General features: G+C 41.4%; 1 protein-coding gene across 1 annotated transcript in view; it reads left to right on the top strand.

Annotated features, from left to right (window-relative positions):
• Positions 1–21540, top strand: part of aebp1a (AE binding protein 1a) — a 38054-nt gene that overhangs the window by 14178 nt on the left and 2336 nt on the right. Inside the window, exons 2-20 of the mRNA XM_085792544.1 lie at positions 1236–1487; positions 1578–1637; positions 2838–2894; positions 3112–3156; positions 3276–3335; positions 3431–3490; positions 4210–4287; positions 6400–6509; positions 7498–7637; positions 8510–8594; positions 9463–9607; positions 12841–12920; positions 13438–13561; positions 15135–15331; positions 16215–16388; positions 17330–17458; positions 17910–18156; positions 19874–20013; positions 21013–21112. Coding sequence (XP_085648670.1) covers positions 1236–1487; positions 1578–1637; positions 2838–2894; positions 3112–3156; positions 3276–3335; positions 3431–3490; positions 4210–4287; positions 6400–6509; positions 7498–7637; positions 8510–8594; positions 9463–9607; positions 12841–12920; positions 13438–13561; positions 15135–15331; positions 16215–16388; positions 17330–17458; positions 17910–18156; positions 19874–20013; positions 21013–21112 — 2283 coding nt within the window. The remainder of the gene's footprint in view (positions 1–1235; positions 1488–1577; positions 1638–2837; positions 2895–3111; positions 3157–3275; positions 3336–3430; positions 3491–4209; positions 4288–6399; positions 6510–7497; positions 7638–8509; positions 8595–9462; positions 9608–12840; positions 12921–13437; positions 13562–15134; positions 15332–16214; positions 16389–17329; positions 17459–17909; positions 18157–19873; positions 20014–21012; positions 21113–21540) is intronic.

Below are 21540 nucleotides of genomic sequence, written 5' to 3'. Positions count from 1 at the left end.
AAGGGATAATGTATAGTTCGGAGGTTGTTATGGAGAAATAAACCCCGACAGGTTGTATGGAACCCCGACGCGAAGCGGAGGGGTTTCATACAACTGAAGGGGTTTATTTCTCCATAACAACCGACCAACTATACATTATCCCGCTTAGAACACGGCCTACAACTAAATCATTCAATAATGTAACACAAAATAATGATAAAAAGAGATTTTATTCATGTAAAATTAGACCGTTGCTCTGGACGCCGCTCTGACCAGCGCAGCACAGAAAAGAGAAACTATGCAGGATATTTACTTTATGTTTCATTTTTACCGTCATTAAATAGCTTCGGACTAATAGTGATGTTAGATAAACGACTTGTAACCTGTTACAGGGAGAGTGGAGGCTCCTAAGTTATTTCCACATCGTGGCTGAAAAGTAAACTTGCATCAGAACCTCTGACCGTGTCACAGCTCCTCTCCTCTCTGTAGCTCCGCGACACAAACGCACCCCATAATCTCTTGTTTATGACAGGTACGACTACACAAAATACATGGGAACGTGTATGGTAATCCATCGATCCACTGATTGATTATCAAAGGCTTCAAATGCACGAACGGGAGGAGGCTCAGCAAAACAGCGGCCGTGACATGCAGAGTCGGCCGTTGCTATGGAGTCCCTAGCAACGGCCCGGTCAGCGGTGGTCTATCGAGAAATAAACACCGCAGAATATTGGTGATTGACCAATCAGAATCGAGTATTCAAGAGAGCCGTGTTCTAAATACATTTAATGTTGGTGCCAGTAATGACAGCGTTCGTTGACATGGCAACATTTGCCGTGTCAACGACGCTGTAATTAGACACACACTGGCCCCTAGAGGATAAGTTGCGTTACGTCCATAAAAACGGTGAAACCGGACGGAGGTATGAAGGCCAGTTACGGAGACAACGTTTGGCACGGACGGACGAAATTCATCCGTATCTGGAGGTAGAAACCAGCCTTAACACTACCTATACACTTCCAGCGTTTGAGCTAAGCTAATTATGGGTGATACGGCTCTATCTCCCTTGTTACTGCACGCACAGTCGAAAGGATGGTGTATCTGCTGGTCATGGACTCGGGAGTGAGGCAAGACACGGAAAAAAATTTTTTGGCGTATCACTTTAAAGAAGCTGCTCTCTCTCTCTTTCTCTCTCTTTCATACATTCACAACCTATAACTGACTGTTGTTGTCGTCGTCTTCTTTCACCTCTGCAGCCAGAGCAAAGAAAGCAGCCGAGAGGGATGCCAAGGCCAAGAAGCAGAAAGCTCCTAAACCCACCAAAAAACCAAAACCTCCAAAACCCACCAAGAAACCCAAAGCACCGAAACCCACCAAGAAGCCGAAGGCGCCAAAACCCACCAAGAAAACAAAGGCCACGACGACCGCGGCGCCGAGGACGACGACCCAAGACCCGTCTCTGAGGGAGGAGGAGGAGCGGCTGCTGATGGAGCTGGGCTGGGACACACGTACGTCCACCGGGACTCGAACCTGAACAATAAAAGTCTAGTAAAACAACAGACTCACAGCCTTTTAACTGCTGCTCTTTGTCTTTACAGTGATCCGACCTGCGGCCCCTAAAGCGACCGGGTGGGTGGAGCCTGTGGAGCCGGACCTGGGTAAGATTGAGCTGCTGTTGGCGCTCGCTCAATAAACTTAGACTCATAAACTCTGGAGAAAGACAATGACCTGTGGCAGTTAAACTCTGGAAACGTGAAAGGAAACACTCCTGTTGGGATGTTCACTAACTTTTATAATAATGTGGAATCATTAGCCTCAGATATTTATAGATTTAGATAAAAATCAACATAATAGAAGAAACAAATTCACTCTTAGCCAAACCCAAACTTTAAAGCAGATTTGCCCCACATAGGCTCCTCCTCTTTGACCATATTTGGATTAGCTGGATTAGAGGGGGCGGAGTCAAACTCTGCCAAGATTGACTAATCTGATGTTTGTAAAGTCTATAAAACGCATTATTGAACAAACATTACTATTTCTGTGTGCACTTTTTTGTAATTAGTCATGGTTATCGTGGATTAGCTGGGCATTAGCGGTATCTTTAATAGCTCAGTAACTCAATAAACAGTCCACGAAAAAAAAAGTTTCCAGCAGATATCTTAGTTCCAACATGACTGAGCTAACTGGAGTAGTTTCATGTCGTGTCCGACAACGGGAGGGTTTTAACAGCTGACGTCCTGCTGTTAGCTTAGCTGCTGCTGGGACAGCTAACAGTAGCAGCTAAGCTAACATGTACGATAACTATGACTAGTTACAAAAACGTGCACACAGAAATAATAATGTTTGTCCAATAGGCCTAATGCGTAGACTTTACAAACATCAGATTAGTCAATCTTGGCAGAGTCTGACTCCGCCCCCTCTAATCCAGATAATCCAAATATGGTCAAAGAGGAGGAGCCTATGTAGAGCATAGGAGTCTATGGAGACTCACTCTAGTGGTCAGGAGAGGAACTGCAGCCTTTGAGGTTGATGCTTGGTTAAACCATCTACAAAGAACTGTCACTTTGTGTTGATTTTGGCGCCTCCTGTGGACAAAAGTGGTATAGCGTTCTGCTGGAATGAAGACTGCATTTCCCATGAGCTCTAGTGCGTATTGTCGTAAAGACGCTTATACCTGGCTCACTCTGGAGCTGGTGGAGACCAAACACTGAGCTCAAACAACAGTCATCCACTTCCACTTTTCCTTTAAATCTACAACCAGCTCAGAAATAACGACTGAAACTAAAACTTTTAGTATTATCTTGTTTTATTGATTAACAAGTTTTAAAACTGACAGCATCTCCTCTTCTCTCCTACAGACAGGAAGCCGATTAAACCTCTGGCTGAGCCCGATGTCGACTACTGGGACGCCAGACGTACGTTTCACCAGCATCTTCTCTAGTTTATCACAACAACAAGCTTCAGCTTTAATGTTCTCAGTTAGACATGAAGGGAAAGAAAGAGTAAAATGGCGTTTTTTAGTTTCGATTTTAACATAAAACCGTCACGCGATAATTTTACTTTTACTGCTGATTATTCATCATCTAGATTTTAAAAAGTAGGCTATAAAAACACAAACTGTTCTTTCTCCAGACGACAAGAAACCCACAACCACCGAGGTCATCATGTACATCCCAGGTAAGTTCTCTTAAATAAACTCAATTTAGGATCAACATTTAAATACAAAAGCCATTTCTACGTAACACTGAAATATTTAGTTTTTATCTTTAAGTCTCTGTGTTTTTCTCCTGGTTCAGAGGAAACCACCACGGTTCCCTTCGTCGGCCCGTGGTACGAAGAGTACGACTACGCCGACCGTACGTCCCACTCCCAGTCTGATATTAATAATAATATTACAGATAAATCCTGCAGGTCAGTGACTGAGCTGTTGTCTGTGCTTCTCCCTCCACAGTGGCTGCCAAGAAGCAGGAGGAAGAGGAGGAGAGAGCTCGAAAGGAAAAGGCAGAAAAAGGTTTTTTTATTCTCCCGTTTTTTTTAACATTTCATATTTTTTTCTTGTTGTTATCAAACCAAATGTAAAAGACCAAAAACTAACAATGAATGTGTCTGAATCCAAACCTACCATGTAATCTGTGTTAGACCCCAACAGATGCACTTATTCTTTTGTTTGTCAAAAACCTGCAGAGCTGCAGTTTTAGGAAATTGCTGTGTCATTTGGAAACACTCACAGCAACACAACAGGATGACTGGATCAAATCACATCAGAGTTCCTGTTTAAGTTTTCCACTTTAAAATGCACATTTAAAAGCAGTAAACAGCTGAGTAAAGCATTGAGCTTTCAGGGAATCTGGTGTTGAAAATGTTAAATCTAAGCCGAGAGCTACATAACAAGGTGGTTTTGGTCTTTTCATAAAAGTGTTTACAAGAAGAAACATTTAATAAAAACACCAGAGTTTCCCTTTAAATCCTTAGTTATTAGTGGAGACAAGAGGAGACTTCCTGTGATGATTAGACTGTAATAACTGTTTTGTGTGTCAACGACCTTTACATAAGACAAACTGAACTGAACTGACCCACATTTCATGGAGGAAACACACGAGGAATGTGAATGTGAATGTGACGCTGCGGCTGCACTGTACAGCACATATGGAAATGTTTTGAACACACACACACACACACACACACACACACACACTGACACACACACACTGTTTTCTCATCACGCTGCAGCGGAGCGGCTGAGGAAGAAGTGGGAGGAGGAGGAGGAGGAGAGGCTGAAGCAGATCTCCGTTCCTTCTGAACCTAAAAGTAAGAGACTCGTGTTCATGTTCAAAATGTTCTGGAGGTAAAGATGTTTCTAGTCAAAATGTCATTTCTAGTCAAAACAGATCTCATTCTGCTTAAACTAAGACTCATCACATTAAAAGCAGCTTGTTTTTAGACACTTTTTACTTCTTTCAAGCAGATTTTCACTTGAAATAAGTAGAAAAATCTGATAGTGGAGCAAGTTTTTCTTCCTTATTACAAGCACAAAAGTGAACTTGCTTTCACTGACAGATTTTTCTACTTATTTCAAGTGAAAATGTGTTTGAAACAAGTGAAAATGATCTAAAAACAAGTAAATTTTTAGGTGATGAGTCTTATTTTAGTGGGAAGAGATCAGTTTGAGACATTTTGACAAGAAATAAGACAAATATTCTTGGAAAGATTTTGAGTTTTTGCAGTGTACTGGGGAACACACACATCGCTGTTGTCGATGGACTCTCTCTACTTATCTGGACTCTCTCCATCTATCTACCTGTCTAGCCTCTACCTGGTCTTTTTACTAAACTTAACCAACTCCTTTCTTCATTGGACTGCAAAAACTCAAAATCTTACCAAGAATATTTGTCTTATTTCCAGTCAAAACAAATCTCATTATACTTAAAATAAGACTCATCACATTAAAAGTAGATTGTTTTTAGACACGTTTTACATCTTTCAAGCAGATTTTCACTTAAAATAATCTGATAGTGGAGCAAGTTTTTCTTTCTTATTACAAGCACAAAAGTGAACTTGCTTTCACTGACAGATTTTTCTACTTATTTCAAGTGAAAATGTGTTTGAAACAAGTGAAAATGATCTAAAAACAAGTTAATTTTTAGGTGATGAGTCTTATTTTAGTGGAAAGAGATTAGTTTTGACTAGAAATGAGACATTTTGACAAGAAATAAGACAAATATTCTTGGAAAGATTTTGAGTTTTTGCAGTGTGCCTAAACCCAACCAGTGGGACGATTACACTTCTCCAAGTCACAACTCAACTTTACATTCAGAAATAGGCAAAAATCTGCAAAGTCACAACTCCACTTCCAGGTGGGTACAAAATTGCATGTTCTCCTGGTCCTTTTGGGGAAAAGCGGGGATCATAGGACCCTTTTTCTAAAATAGGGTCCTATGTTCCCCGCTGTGTCCGAACCGGGAACATGCAATTTTTGTACCCATACCTGGAAGTGGAGTTGTGACTTTGCAGATTTTTGCCTATTTGTGAGTGAGAAGTTGAGTTGTGACTTTGAGTGAGAAGTGTAGGCTAATTGTCCCATTGGTTAGGGTTCAGGCAATGAAGAAAGGAGTTGGTTAAGTTTAGTAAAAAGAGCAGGTAGAGGCTAGACAGGTAGATAGATGGAGAGAGTCCAGATAAGTAGAGAGTCCATCGACCAGCAACAGCGGGGAACATAGGACCCTTTTTTAGAAAAAGGAAGTGGAGTTGTGACTTTGAGTGAGAAGTGTAATCGTCCCACTGGTTGGGTTTAGGCACACTGCAAAAACTCAAAATCTTTCCAAGGATATTTGTCTTATTTCTTGTCAAAATGTCTCGTTTCTAGTCAAAACTAAACTCTTTCTACTTAAAATAAGACTCATCACCTAAAAATTAACTTGTTTTTAGATCATTTTCACTTGTTTCAAACTAATTTTCACTTGAAATAAGTAGAAAAATCTGCCAGTGAAGCAATTTTTTTTGTGCTTGTAATATAAGAAAGAAAAACTTGCTCCACTATCAGATTATTTTAAGTGAAAATCTGCTTGAAAGAAGTAAAAAAATGTCTAAAAACGATCTACTTTTAATGTGATGAGTCTTATTTTAAGTAGCCTATAATGAGATTTGTTTTGACTGGAAATAAGACAAATATTCTTGGTAAGATTTTGAGTTTTTGCAGTGCAATGAAGAAAGGAGTTGGTTAAGTTTAGTAAAAAGACCAGGTAGAGGCTAGACAGGTAGATAGATGGAGTCCATCGACCAGCAACAGCGGGGAACATAGGACCCTTTATTAGAAAAAGGGTCCTATGTTCCCTGGTCCCATACAAAGTAGGGAACATAGGGATGACCCGGGGAACACAGGGATGACTCGGCCGGTGTCTCAGACGAGTGTCGTCCTCACAGAGTGTCCTCCTCTGGGTCTGGAGTCCCACCGGGTGGAGGACGACCAGCTGCTGGCGTCTTCTCAGTCTCACCACGGCTTCGCTGCTCAGAGAGGTCGACTCAACATGCAGGTAGGACACAGGAAGTCAACTCTGTGTGTGTGGTCAGAGTCTAACTGCCACTATTAACTCCAGATACAGGCTGATACATTTTCTGAAAGCATGCCTCATACTCTCAGAACTCTACACACAAATCAAAAAACACACACGCAACGGGCAAAACCCCTCAATTCTCCTGCAAAATGAAACTTTACATTCAAAACAATGTTATTTCTTCTCAAAATGGTATTTTGTTTCCAAATGACACACACAAACCATCATATGACTTGTATAAGAACCAGTTGAACACTGATGTGCTCAATGTAAAACACTTCTCCTCCATTCATCATAACGACTTAGGCCTTTTTTTGTTCAGTGTTACACTTACTACAGACAGTACTAGCTACATACATAAGTGTGTTGTAAAATGTAGTTTGTAGTGTTGTAAAAGAAGTTCCTCACATTCACCTTGTGTGTTTTTTCTCTACCTCAGTTTGTTGATGGGTGGGTTAAGGAAGGGGTTTGGAGCTGTGTTTCTGTATTTTCATGTACGTATATCTTGTTAAAGGGGACATATTATGGAAACATCACTTTTTGAAGGCTCTTTAACAGATATCTGGGTGTTTGTTTTGCCTTCCGGACTCCAAAATGTGAGAATTGACAAAAAAAAATCTGTAATTTTCAGGCTCCCTAGGTTGAAATCCATGTGGTTTTATGAGCTGTTCCCTCAGTTGTCTGATAATGATGTAACTAGGATTTGAATTTGCATAATACCACCCCTACCTGGTAGAAGGAAGTGGTTCATTTGCATTTAAAGGGACAGACACTGAAAGCAGCCGTTCTGAACAGGGCTGTTTAGAGAGGATGAACAGAGCTGTGATGTTTGATCCTTGGGGGATTTTGACCAAAGCAGAATACACCTGGGAACTATTTTAATTTGTGGAAAAGGGGCAGAATATGTCTCCTTTAAGTTGAAAACTGAAAATGAAATCTTCTAAAACAACCTCGTGGCGGTGTGCAGGGCTCGGACAACGAGGACGACCTGTACGGCGGCGCCTGGTGCGCCGAGCCCGAGGAGCTGGACCACTGGTTCGAGGTGGACGCCCGTCGAGAGGTGGAGTTCAGCGGAGTCATCACTCAGGGAAAAAACTCAGAGCAGCTGTGAGTCCGTTCAAAACTCCATCTCCCAGAATGCACCAGTTTCAATCGTTGTAAGCTCTAATGCTGCGTTCGAGACAACTCGAAACTCTGGTTTTTCCAAACTCCCACTTGAAAAAGTGTACGAAAAGTGTACGAACACCAGCGATGTTTATCAGAAACACTTGCTGTGAACTTCATAGTTTTAACTCATCCTGTGACAGATTACTGCAGCATTTAAAGGGCCTGACCAGGGGCTAGCTGTTAGCATGCTAACTTTAATAGAAGAAAAGACATGATTAGGTAACATGAGAGTGTGTTTCCACATCTGGAGAGTGAGTTTGACAAAGTTCCTTAGTGAGTAAACAGCAGCTAATGATGACATTAGCAAAACTTACAAATATCCCCGTTAAGAGAAGATTAATTGATGTTTATGTTTTATTTTGAAGGTCCTGTTTTTCCTTCTTCCTCTCCTGTCTTTTACTTTGAAGGGCTGATCCATGAGGAGATGTAAAAACCATCTCAGTGTAGTTTTCCATCTCCTCTCTCTCAGCTTCTCTCTGGAGCTCTAGTAACAGCAGGTCGCTGTCAGCCAATCAGAAGAGAGGAGGAGGCTCTGAGCCTCTCTTCTGATTGGTTGACTGTTTTCTAAAGTGATTCAATAAAAACAGAGCAGATTTCAGAATAAAACACTCAGAGAAACTAAAAATCCTGCAAAGTTGTTGGATGGTGGGTCCAGGTGGTGAGGGGGCGGGGCTTAGTTGTGACATCACAAAGTGACAGGAAGTCCTGACGGCTGGTTTTAAGACTTAGGGACAAAAAAAACAAAACAATGCTCTGTAGAGTTGCAGCTAATTTTAATAACTAAGAACTAATCAATCTGTTTGTCTTCCCAGTGAGGACTTTGTCTCCGCCTACTTCGTGTCCTTCAGTAACGACAGCCGTGATTGGACCGTGCTGCACGACGGCTACGCTGAGTGGGTGGGTGGAAATACACAAAATTAGAGCACTGTAACAGAGAGTAAGGACAGCATTGGTCCAATGGCAGCGCCTCCTGGTGGAGGAATATGGGTTTTGCAAAAGCGCCCAAGAACTGACATCTCTGCATTGTTGGTGAATGAGCAAGTGTAGTGTTTTCAATAATTTAAAGGGACACTTATAGATCACCCACGTTAATAGCATCATTGAGGATCCTTTACAGATAAACATTAACACATAGGATAGTAAAAAAAAACCACACAAAAGTACACACATTTGTAATAAACAAATTATAAGTATAATCTGATATGACCAAGTCACCTAAAAACAAAAACACGGCCGTTTTCATCAATTTACAAGCAAGTGGGCAACACACATAGGCTACATTAGTTTAGTTTATTAGTTTAATAAGGGACAATGTGCAATTACATTAATCATTTAAAGGAAAAAAAAATGAAAAGATGGTTGCACCAGATTTAGCTCCGAGCTAATTTCCATCTGTAGTCCCTACATATAGGCTAACATAAAAGTAATAAAATACACAGAATACAAGCTATTATACAAAGGTGAGGCAGAAACAGACACAGTTAGACAATGGACATTAGAGTGAATGGGTTTTCTGGGCGCTTTTGCAATACCCATATCCTGCCACTAGGGGCGCAAAACCCTTAAACCCTTAAACCCTTAAACCCTTAAACCCTTAAACCCTTACCACGGGAGTCAATGGTGGTGTCATTACTCTCTTTTCCAGTGCTCTAGCTATACAAAACAACACTGATGCTGCTGTTTGAACCAGGATGTTTCCTCACCACCTCTGTTCTTCTCTGTGGTGGTCTGTCTGTTCTTCTCCGTGGTGGTTGTCTCCTTCCAGCTGTTCTATGGAAACGTGGACAAGGACACGCCGGTGATGAACCAGTTCACGACGCCCGTGGTGGCTCGCTACATGCGCATCCTTCCCCAGAGCTGGAACGGCAGCTTGTGTCTCCGAGCCGAGGTCCTGGCCTGTCAGCTGCCCAGTCAGTATCTCCACTGTCTTCTTTTTCTTTTTTTACACTTTATTTATTTGCACTAGGGGTGGGCATCACGATACGACACGCATCACGATACTTGAGTCACGATACAATATGATATTGCGATATCCAAATTTTGCGATATATTGCGATATTCTACACTGAAAAATGTAAAAGGCATTAATATGCATCTTAAAATCCGAGTTGTATGTACATCAGATGATCGTGATAATTCATGGGACAAACTGAGTCAAAACAATGTAATTCAAATTATCCATGCCATTTTATTGTAACTATACAAGCGCAAGTTACAACAACATATCTGCATGAACAACACACTGTCTGAGGCAGCAGTACAGTGACACCTCGCGGAGCAGAGGTGGGGAAGTCGTACTGGATTTACGTCTGAAACATGATTTATTATTTTAAAAAAATCGAAAAATTTGAATATCGATATATCAATATTCAAATTTTGAATATCGATACTGTATCGCGATACAAAATATTGCGATATATTGCCATATCGATATTTTTGCCAACCCCTAATTTGCACATAAAAAATAAAACAAAACATTTACTTATCTCTCTTACTAGTAAGAGAGATATGAAAAAGAAATGTGCAGGTGAGGTCTGAAACCCGAAAGGCTTATAACATGACCTCACCTTGATCTAACACATAATTGAAGCACAGTCAAGAAATAATAATCACATACCTTGTGCAAGGTATAGAAATAACAAAAAAAGTAAAAGTAATGATAACAACACTAAATAAATAAATAAAGGAAAAGAGGTGAGAAAAGAAAGCGAGACAAAAGAAGAGAACTGGTACAGATGAATTAAGTTCAAGTAAAGACTAAAAAGGGAAAAGAAAAGAAAAACTAAGTCTCCCACAAGACGCTGAGTTACAAAAACGTTGTTGTTGAGTTTTCATGTTTCATGGGTTTTTTAAAGGTTTAATGACCCGATGAGTCACAGCTGGAAGAAAAAACACAACTTTGGCCAAACTCTGAGTGAAGAACGATGACACACAAAAACCCTGTTTCACAACCAGAACCTCAAAACCTCCGTGTTTAACAGAGTTACACAACCACAGACAATCTGCTCAGTGTTTCCATCATCTCCCAAAACAAGCAGCAGAAAGAAAGTCTGCATTAACTAGTGTTGCAGTACTCAGACCGGTCCTGAGGCACATTTTGATATACTTTAAAGGATAATTACAGTTTTTTTTACAACCTGGACCTTATTTCTATCATAAAATTCGATCATTTCCTCACCCAGCAGAATGCAGCCTCTAAATAACACATTATCTGCAGAGAAACTCCTTCATTTCACCAATATTTAGTTCTGATACACTAGTGCTATTCCCCTCTGAGTCCGGGGTTAGCTGTTATCAACATCCGGGGTCTGTAGGTTGACCTACTCATAGACATATATACATAGACGCCGCATTGGCTGTGGAGCGACGTGCCTACGCGCCGCCATATTGGAACAGGACTGACAGAGGCAGCAGTGCATGCCGCTATGGGGAAAAGAGGAACTCCTCAACCTCAAATTCGCTGAATTTTGGACCGATTTCCAAACGGTTTGATTTGTTAAAAACGTCAGACATGTAGGTATGATACAGGATGCTTGGATATTTTGAAAATGCTGGTTTTACTTTTTTTTCCTATGCTATCAGCAGACAAGCTTCGGAAAATATACCAGACTTCGGTGCCGCATATGGATGTGTTAATAAGGGGAACATAAAAAACAGATCTTGTAGAATCACTTTTCAGAGGTCAGATGTAAGTAAAGGATAATATATAGTGAGCAGCAGGTTGTTATATAGTGAAATAAACCCAGGACGGACAGAGCCCCTCAGCTCTGAGTCCAGGTTCCATTCTAACCAGCTCACTACATCATCCTGCCTATTACACAGCTGCTTACTGGTGAAATAACTCATTTGAGACAAAATGTTGGTTAAAATGCGACGTTATTAATCTATAAATTACCTCTGAAAAAGAAAACTACCGGCACGGCTTAACAAGCGGCGTCCCTAGCAACGGCCCGGTTACGGTGCTGGTGCTCCGGTTGATGAGGGGCAGCTGTCTGTCTGCTGTCTGCTGCCTGTGTTGTGGTTGTGTCCTGAGAGCAGACTACGTGAATTTGTTGCCGTCGTCAGTATCGGTACCGGTACAATGCAATCATCGTTGCTGGTACCGGTGCTGGTGCCGAGCAAAGTGTGTTTTGTGTGTTGTCAGAGCTCTGGAGGGGAGGCTGGCTGGCTGCCCAGCACGAGGCACTAATAATAATAGCCTATAATATAATAATATATACCCTTAAAAAAAAAACCTTAAATAAAGACCGGATCTACATATTTATCATGTCTGACATTTGTTACAAACAAACCCTGTGAAAATAGCTTGACAATTGAGCGAATTATGATCACTTTTACATCATACCTCTATGGAAGTAATGCACTGCAGGAGTGAGTAGTCCTGTTCCAAGATGGCCGCCCTGTAGGCACGTCTCTCTAGTGGAAGGCAGCAGTCAATGCGGCGTCTATGTATATATGTCTATGTCTACTGACCTCTGACCTGGATGATGTCATCTCTGAGCGCCGCGCGGCTCATTCTGATAATAATCATTCTGCTTCGGCATTCGGGTCCATTTTTATCTCAACTAGCCGGAGCTTTAGTGAGTCCAGGTTGAGGAGAGGAAGCCTGTGGAAGCTGAACTTCATCCAGCTGCTCATTTTGTTCTGACAAGTCGGAAACACGCAGAAACAAACCGTAGCATTAGCGGCGCTCAGAGATGACATCATCCAGGTCAGAGGTCAGTAGGTCAACTACAGACCCCGGATGTTGATAACAGCTAACCCCGGACTCAGAGGGGAATAGCACTAGCCTATCAGAACTAAATATTGGTGAAATGAAGGAGTTTCTCTGCAGATATATATATATATATATATATATATATTTTTTTTTTCTGTGGAAAAAAATTGCGGCTTTGAGGGATGGAAACAGCCTAAGCAGCGGAACTTGCATCCGCTCCCATTCATTTCTCCCGTGGCGATGCAGAGACAGACACAACTAACGCAAAACAGGAGACATTAAACTGAAAATCTTCAGATTCATTCTTTTAGACCTAAAATGTTAGGAACATCCAGCCCCGAGGTGAATTTGCCCGGAATTGTCCTTTAACACACCAACATCCGAGCAGCAGCAGCTTCTCACCCGTCTCTGTGCTGCTTCCTCCAGGCAGCTACCGCAGCGAGAACGAGGTGACGCCATCGGACGATCTGGACTACAGACACCACAACTACAAGGAGATGAGACAGGTCTGTTGTTTACACTGCAAAAACTCAAAATCTTACCAAGAATATTTGACCTATTTCTAGGCAAAATGTCATTTTCAGTCAAAACAAATCTCATTATACCTAAAATAAGACTCCTCACATAAAAAGCAGCTTGTTTTTAGACACTTTTTACTTATTTAAAGCAGATTTTCACTTGAAATAAGTAGAAAAATCTGATATTGGAGCAAGTTTTTCTTTCTTATTACAAGCACAAAAAACTTGCTTTCACTGGCAGATTTTTCTACCTATTTCAAGTGAAAATTAGTTTGAAACAAGTGAAATGATCTAAAAACAAGTTCATTTTTAGGTGATGAGTCTTATTTTAAGTGGAAAGAGGTTAGTTTTGACTAGAAATGAGACATTTTGACAATAAATACGACAAATATTCTTGGAAAGATTTTGAGTTTTTGCAGTGTAGAGTTTAAAAAAACGAAACTAAATGAACAAACCAATGATTCTATAAACAGTCCAACATCACGTCCATGTTTCTCTCGTCCAGATGATGAAGGTGATCAACGAGGAGTGTCCCAACATCACCAGGATCTACAACATCGGTAAAAGCTCTCAGGGCCTGAAGATGTACGCCATGGAGATCTCCGACAACCCCGGAGAGCACGAGTCAGGTACGAGAGGGAGCTGCTTCTTTTTATTTCATTTATTTATTCATTTATTTGATCAGGACAATGCACTTCTTTTTTTTTTTAACAATATTTTTTATTGAAATTTCAAATCCATTTTAAACTCAACATTAAATGTACAAACATTTTCACCCATATCCCCTCGAACAGACAAAAAAATAAAATAAAAAAGCAAATGGACAGGGACATCATACATCAGACATCAGACTAATGGAGTAAATTAAATAAATAAATAAATAAGAATAAAATGGAACAAAATAAATTTAAATTAAATTAAATAAAAGGCAGGATCATTTCATAACCTGTTATTCAATCAGTGTTATCCATTTCATTGGTCAGGAATGACATAAATGATTCCCAAATACAAGCAAACTCCTCCTGTTTACCTTTAACAATGTATATGTCAATCTCTCCAGTCCAAGACAAGTTATCAACTCCTTCTTCCATGTTGCCAGTGATGGTGCTTCTACATTTTTCCAACATAGTGCAATCACTCTCCTTGCATGGAGAAGTCCAAAGTCAATCATTTTAGGACACATTAATCGACATGTCAGCAAAAAGGATCAATATAAATATACCAGCGTTAGCACAGTTGCTAATTTTCATCCGTTGTCCTAAGGCAGGTAGAAAAAACATACAGACATTAAACAATTAGATAAAACATGTAGAAATCTTTAAAAAAAAAAAAAAAGACCCGCTTCACATCAAAGTTTCTATTTTGTCCTGCGCCTACGTGTGCTTCATGGTTCCCAACCAGATAAAATGAGTCATCGTCCGTATGTTTAGGTGCTAAATTAGACAAATTAGAGAGTGAGACCAACACAAACTCCATTTTTTTTCATTTCATTTCGATTTATTCCATTCATGGTTTACATTCTCACATAGTTGCACATATTTACATAATGTAGCTACACATTGTCACCATGAATGAAAAGGAGCAGGATGAAGAAAACTTATAATACCTGCTCCTCTCTGTTGTTATAATTACATTGGCTTACTTCAACACCAATATTATTCTCTGTTTCAAAATATTGAGAATGATGAAACATAGTAATGACAAGAAAACAGATGCTTATCTTTTCTTTTTTAAACATTTTCTTAAACTGAGACATACTTGTCCAACTTTTCAATTCCTTGCTTTGTGAATGCCATAGCTACTTTTACACCTGCAACAGAAATAAACATTTGTTTTAAGCTTAACCTTGCAGATGTCTGTTTAAAATCAAGCTTCAGTCTGTTTTATCCTCTTCCTCCAGTTTAAACAAGCTTTGTAAATGTTCTGGTAACGATCCATGACTCCGTCCAACAGGAATCGTTGGCCACAAAGTTTGATTGAGGAGGAAGATGTAAAACAATGCAAGGATCAGAAACTAAATAAAATGGCAAACTAAATATAATATAATGATAAAAAGATGATGGTGATCGGTGGTAATTCCACCTAAATTTTCCTCCAACTTCAAAACCGAACACTTTGTTTCCCATGATGCAATCCTGACAACAACAGCATCAGGCCAGGTGGAATTTATTTAATAAATGACTGATAATTTTTCGTCTCCAGGTGAACCAGAGTTTCGGTACACGGCCGGTCTCCATGGTAACGAGGCGCTGGGCCGGGAGCTCCTCCTCCTGCTGATGCAGTTCCTCTGTAAAGAGTACAACGACGAGAACCCCCGAGTGCGCCGCCTGGTGGACGGAGTGAGGATACACCTGGTGCCGTCGCTCAACCCCGACGCCTACGAGCTGGCCTACGAGATGGTTAGTCTTTAATTCTAACATATTAAAGGGATAGGTCACCCAAAATTGAAGTTTCAGAGTCCTCCGTGGCTTCTCTGAGTTACAGGGGGTCTCGGCGTAGCAGTGCATGTCCATATGACGGTTACAAATGGATACCAACTGTCTTCATAACAAAAAGACACACCAAAAAACATCCAAATACCTCCATGCTGCTCGTATGTAATGTCCGTCTTGTATTGAAGCCCCGAAATGCGAAATTGTCCCGAAAAAATTAAATAAGTCTATATTTCAAGATTGTTTGTAGCAGAAGCTTCGAGAAGCTACAAAACTCTGAAACTTCTCCCAGCCCTTAGTCCACATGAGGGTGAGTAGATAATGAGTGCAATTTCAATTTTGAGTGAACTATTCTTTTAACTCTCTTAAAGTTCAGTTCCCCTCTCAGACTATACCCACCCTGCCTTTCCATAAACATATTTTGTACCTCACTCGGAAGAAGGTTATATCTTGCTTTGTACATGATTTGTGCTGTCTTGTGTTTAACCAGATCGGTGAATTTCAGTGTGTGTGCTTTTATGAATAATGCGTTTGTATGCTCAAGATATCCAGTGTTATTGACGATTCTTATTGCTCTTTTTTGTAATGTGCATAACGGCTGTAGGTTGGACTTGTAGGTATTACCCCATATCTCCACACAGTAGCTTAGATATGGAATTATGAGTGCATTATACAGAATATGTAGTGATTTATAGTCCAGAATGTGTCTTGATTTCCCCAAAATTGCAGTAATCTTTGCTATTTTTGCTTTGACATGATTAATATGTGGTTTCCAGCAGTAGGACACAGGTGGAGGTAACACCACCACCTCAGTCAGACTCCTAACGTGGCCTCGGTCTCTGTCCCTCAGGGCTCGGAGATGGGGAACTGGGCTCTGGGCCACTGGACTGAAGAAGGCTACGACATCTTCCAGAACTTCCCCGACCTGAACAGCGTCCTGTGGGGGGCCGAGGACCGAGGCTGGGTCCCCCGCATCGTCCCCAACCACCACATCCCCCTCCCAGAGAACTTCCTCAACGGCTCCGTGAGTTGGTTTTTTCTCGTCGTCAGGGGACAAAAATTCCCAAACCCTCATGTTACCCCAGGAAATTTTTGTTGTTCACCTCTCACACTTTCCCAACCCCCCCCCCCCCCCCCAGGTCAAATGAAAGGTCACTGGGGTCTGGTTTTTGGCGAGGAGGTGTATCTTTGGGTAAACTCTGGATGTCCTGAATTTCAGAATGAAAGTCCATTTTTTGGACCAGTAATGCATTTTAACAACATCCATGAATGATCCTTCAACCTCCGCCTATGGGTTTTTTAATGTATTTTCAGCTAAACATTTTAACTAACAGATTTCACCATGAAACTTCCCAAGTTTATCACTCACATTAAGACAAATATTTTTTGTATTACAAGTTTTGTCGAATTTTATGTTTAGATATGTAAATGAGGCAATATCTGATGAAATATGCGCAAATTTCCATACATTTCCAGAACCAAAATCTGAACAATGGATAAAGCTACTTTCTAAATTCTTGTTTTATTTTGTTGACATATTAGAGTCAGAAGTTTTTACAGAGGAGGATTTTGGGTATCTCTTTTTATCACTCTGTAAATGAGAAAATACTGTCACCAAAAAAATCAAATTTTGCTTTTTTTGTTTTTGTTTTTGTTTTTTGGAATAAAATGTTGTATGAATGATATATCAACAATCTCCTCTGTAAAAACCTTCAGAATAGAGACAGGAATAAAAATGTATAAAATAAAATGAGAAATCGTGTGTTTTTGCAACTAAAACAACTGGCCAGGAAGGGGTTAAAAATGTTGAAACTCATGTCAAAAGTGATTTTCTTGTTTAGTCAAGACCCAGCCCGATTTGTATCACAAATATTTTGTTAAAGGTCTCTCACTGTAGGTGGACATTTTTGTCCAGGTGGTAAACTCTGTCCTAATGTTCACGCTTGTTTGTTTTTTTCTTTCCAGCAACTGGCTGTGGAGACGAAGGCCGTCATCTCCTGGATGCAGCGCACCCCGTTTGTTCTGGGAGCGAATCTGCAGGGAGGAGAGAAACTGGTGGCGTACCCGTTTGACATGCAGCGTCCTCCCATCTCTGTAAGAGTCTGACCGTTCAACCAACACAACTGTTCTCTGAAGGTGTATTAAGACCTGTGTGTCGTTTGTTCTGATTCATGAGCCCCAATCGGTACACATCCTCTGGATATACTTAAGTACAAAATGTACTCTGTTACTGTCCACCACTGCTTAGAAGTTAGGGTTCCAAGTCCCAAAAACAACGCCTTGATTAACTATTGTTGTTGTTAGCATTACCCATAGCAGACGATAACGACACACTACGTGAAAACAACACGTTTACATGTAGAAGTCGTAATCTTGGACTGGGAGCTCAGGTTTCATGAAGTTCCACCAAGTTTCTTAATTGTAATCCGATTGTGTCGCCGATTGGGAATCTGGAAAATCCATCTTCCGAGTTCTACATAAACGCACCATTAGCCTATTTCATGTCCTCTAACCGTTTTTTTATTTACTTCCTGCCTTCGTGAAGCTGACCGACCATCGGCGCTGGCGGGTGAACACGGAGATGAACGAGGAGACGTGGGCTCGCATCCAGCGGCAGAACGAGGGCGCTCTGAGGGAGACGCCGGACGACGCCATGTTCCGCTGGCTGGCCATGTCCTACGCCCACAGTCACCTGACCATGACGGAGACGCAGCGAGGCGGTTGCCACGGCGACGACCTCACGGCCGGACAGGGCATCATCAACAGAGCGACCTGGAAGCCCGTGGTCGGCAGTAAGTCACGGAGAAACTAGATCACACTCTGGTTGTTGTAGATGTTTGAAGTTTGAATTACAAACTTGTATCTTTATCAATTGAATTCTTAAAGGGATACGCCAACATTTTTTTTTTCGTGTCTTGCCTCACTCCCGAGTCCATGACCAGCAGATAGACACCATCCTTTCCACTGTGCGTGCAGTAACAAGGGAGATAGAGCCGTATCGCCCGTAATTAGCTTAGCTCAAACGCTGGAAGTGTATAGGTAGTGTTAGCCTGCCTCCACCTAAAGTCGCTAATTAGCTTAGCTCAAACGCTGGAAGTGTATAGGTAGTGTTAGCCTGCCTCCACCTAAAGTCGCTAATATAGCTTAGCTCAAACGCTGGAAGTGTATAGGTAGTGTTAGCCTGCCTCCACCTAAAGTCGCTAATATAGCTTAGCTCAAACGCTGGAAGTGTATAGGTAGTGTTAGCCTGCCTCCACCTAAAGTCGCTAATTAGCTTAGCTCAAACACTGGAAGTGTATAGGTAGTGTTAGCCTGCCTCCACCTAAAGTCGCTAATATAGCTTAGCTCAAACGCTGGAAGTGTATAGGTAGTGTTAGCCTGCCTCCACCTAAAGTCGCTAATATAGCTTAGCTCAAACGCTGGAAGTGTATGGGTAGTGTTAGCCTGCCTCCACCTAAAGTCGCTAATTAGCTTAGCTCAAACACTGGAAGTGTATAGGTAGTGTTAGCCTGCCTCCACCTAAAGTCGCTAATTAGCTTAGCTCAAACGCTGGAAGTGTATAGGTAGTGTTAGCCTGCCTCCACCTAAAGTCGCTAATTAGCTTAGCTCAAACGCTGGAAGTGTATAGGTAGTGTTAGCCTGCCTCCTACCTAAAGTCGCTAATTAGCTTAGCTCAAACGCTGGAAGTGTATGGGTAGTGTTAGCCTGCCTCCTACCTGAGCTGAAACCAGCAGTTAGAAGCTGGTTTCATTTTAGCTCTAAACTCTGTAAATATATCACTTTATCCACATTTCAAACATGTTTAGGTGAGAAAGTAGCCGTTTAGATCAGCAGTGTGTCGTTAATTTGTCTAAATACCAGCTGTTTACTATTTTGTTGGGATGAATTCGGCGCTACTCAAGCTAGCCGATGTGACCAACGCACTTCCGGTTACTTTCACAAAATAAAACACCCGTTGCCCTTTACATACAGAAAACCATGACGATAGAATTTGTGCTTTTACTTTGAAATAGGAAGCTAACCTCCCCTCGATGTAGCTTGAACCAACCGGAGAGTTTTGTCAGCTCTGAGACGAAGATCGGCCCGCTGGTTTCCGTTTAGAGTTGCTGAAGAGTTTCTCTGATGACTTTAGGTGGAGGCAGGCTAACACTACCCATACACTTCCAGTGTTTGAGCTAAGCTAATTAGCGACTTTAGGTGGAGGCAGGCTAACACTACCCATACACTTCCAGTGTTTGAGCTAAGCTAATTAGCGACTTTAGGTGGAGGCAGGCTAACACTACCCATACACTTCTAGTGTTTGAGCTAAGCTAATTACGGTGATACGGCTCTATCTCCCTTGTTACTGCACACACAGTGGAAAGGATGGTGTCTATCTGCTGGTCATGGACTCAGGAGTTTTAATTATTCTCTGGTTGGCATCCAAGGGATTAGTAGGAAGGAGTTAACCGATCATCTGTCAGTCTTCAGAAGTGGTTTGAAGGTGTCGGTGTGTGTGCCCTCCCTCAGGTATGAACGACTTCAGCTACCTGCACACCAACTGCTTCGAGCTCTCCATCTTCTTGGGCTGCGACAAGTTTCCCCACGAGAGCGAGCTGCCTCTGGAGTGGGAGAACAACCGTGAGGCTCTGCTGTCCTTCATGGAGCAGGTGAGAAGCTTTGACCTCCACCGGTCAGGACTGAATGATGCTCTAGACCAGGTATGACCAAACTATTCCACCATCTCAGTCTTCAGAGAGCTGATTGGTCAAACTGTGTCTCTCTGGTTGGTTGGAACAAAAACCAGCAGCAGCCACACGGCCCTTTGAGGAAACGTTTGGACATACCTGCTGCTCTAGACTCTGCAAACTGGGTCTTTAAAGTCTGGTATCTGTAGTTTCTGCTAAACTTACCTGAGGGAAACGGACTTGCAACAACACCAAAACTAAGAACCTCAAACAAAAAACGTATCTTCAATTCTACCAAACAAAATACCCAACTAATAACAATTGACATTGTCCCCAATGAAAAACTTAAAGCTGAATGAACAAATGCAGCTTACCAACAGTAGAAAGATCGACCAGTGCAATCAGAAACGTCGAGCTGTGATTTAAAGGGATAGTTCAACATTTTGTCAACGTGGCCCATTGCCATAATCCCTATAGTCATAGCAGTAGGTTCGTTACCTTTAATTGTCGGTGCAAGCTATTTTTAGAACGGCGGAGCAGAGCCGTGAGCTGCTCAGAGCTACGCTATGGAGGCTCATGGGATTTCTTGGCAAATTCATGCAAAACCACTGATGCGTGTTGCCTTCAGGGACAGTTTTTCATCAAGTCTCTGTATTTCCCTCTAAAACAACTCTGTGTGGTAACGTTGTGTTATTATCTCATAGCGTGGTGAATGTGCAGCTCACAACTTGTCCACCAGAGCGTTGTGGAGTTGTTGGATTGTGTATTTGATGAGTTTGATGAGGGAAACCAAGAAATCCCATGAGCCTCCGTAGCGTAGCTCTGAGCAGCTCACGGCTCTGCTCCGCCGTTCTAAAAACAGCTTGTCCTGACACAATTAAAGGTAACAAACCTAGGTATGGTAACGAATGGCAATGGGCCAATTTGCCAAAATGTTGAACTATCCCTTTAAAAGGTGGACTGTGCTGTTTCCCTGTGCAGGTAAATCGAGGCATTAAGGGCGTAGTGAGAGACGTGGAGGGGAACCTTCTGGCCAACGCCACCGTGTCCGTGGAGGGAATACGCCATGATGTCAGAACGGGTACGTTGGCAGATACTTAGCAACTTTTCTTTACTTTATTTGTTTATTTAGTCGGGAGAATGCATATTAATGGACAGTGAGTACTAGAGTACCCACAGTAAATACACCGGATTTAGCACATATGCTAAATTACATCCGTAGTCCCCACAACAATACAACAATTAACATAAAAAGTCCAAAAAGACAGAGGACCATTAGATAACAGGAAAAGTACATTTACATGGTTACAGGGTTAAACATGATTCTATATATAATCTATATAGCTGGAATTAACATGATTGATTGAAATATAAAAATATATGTCTATAGGCTACAGTTGCGACTGACATGATTCATTTTAAATATAAAAATATATATATCTATACAGATGTGTCTGACATGGTTCGTTGAATTATAAAAAATATATATCTATGTAGCTATGACTGACA

The sequence above is a fragment of the Trachurus japonicus genome, chromosome 12 (genome assembly GCF_045865225.1).
Source record: "Trachurus japonicus isolate A0001 chromosome 12, Traja_1.0".
In the NCBI taxonomy this organism is placed as follows: Eukaryota; Metazoa; Chordata; class Actinopteri; order Carangiformes; family Carangidae; genus Trachurus; species Trachurus japonicus.
Note: the sequence above shows the minus strand (reverse complement) of the source record. Positions and strands in the feature narration are given on the sequence as shown.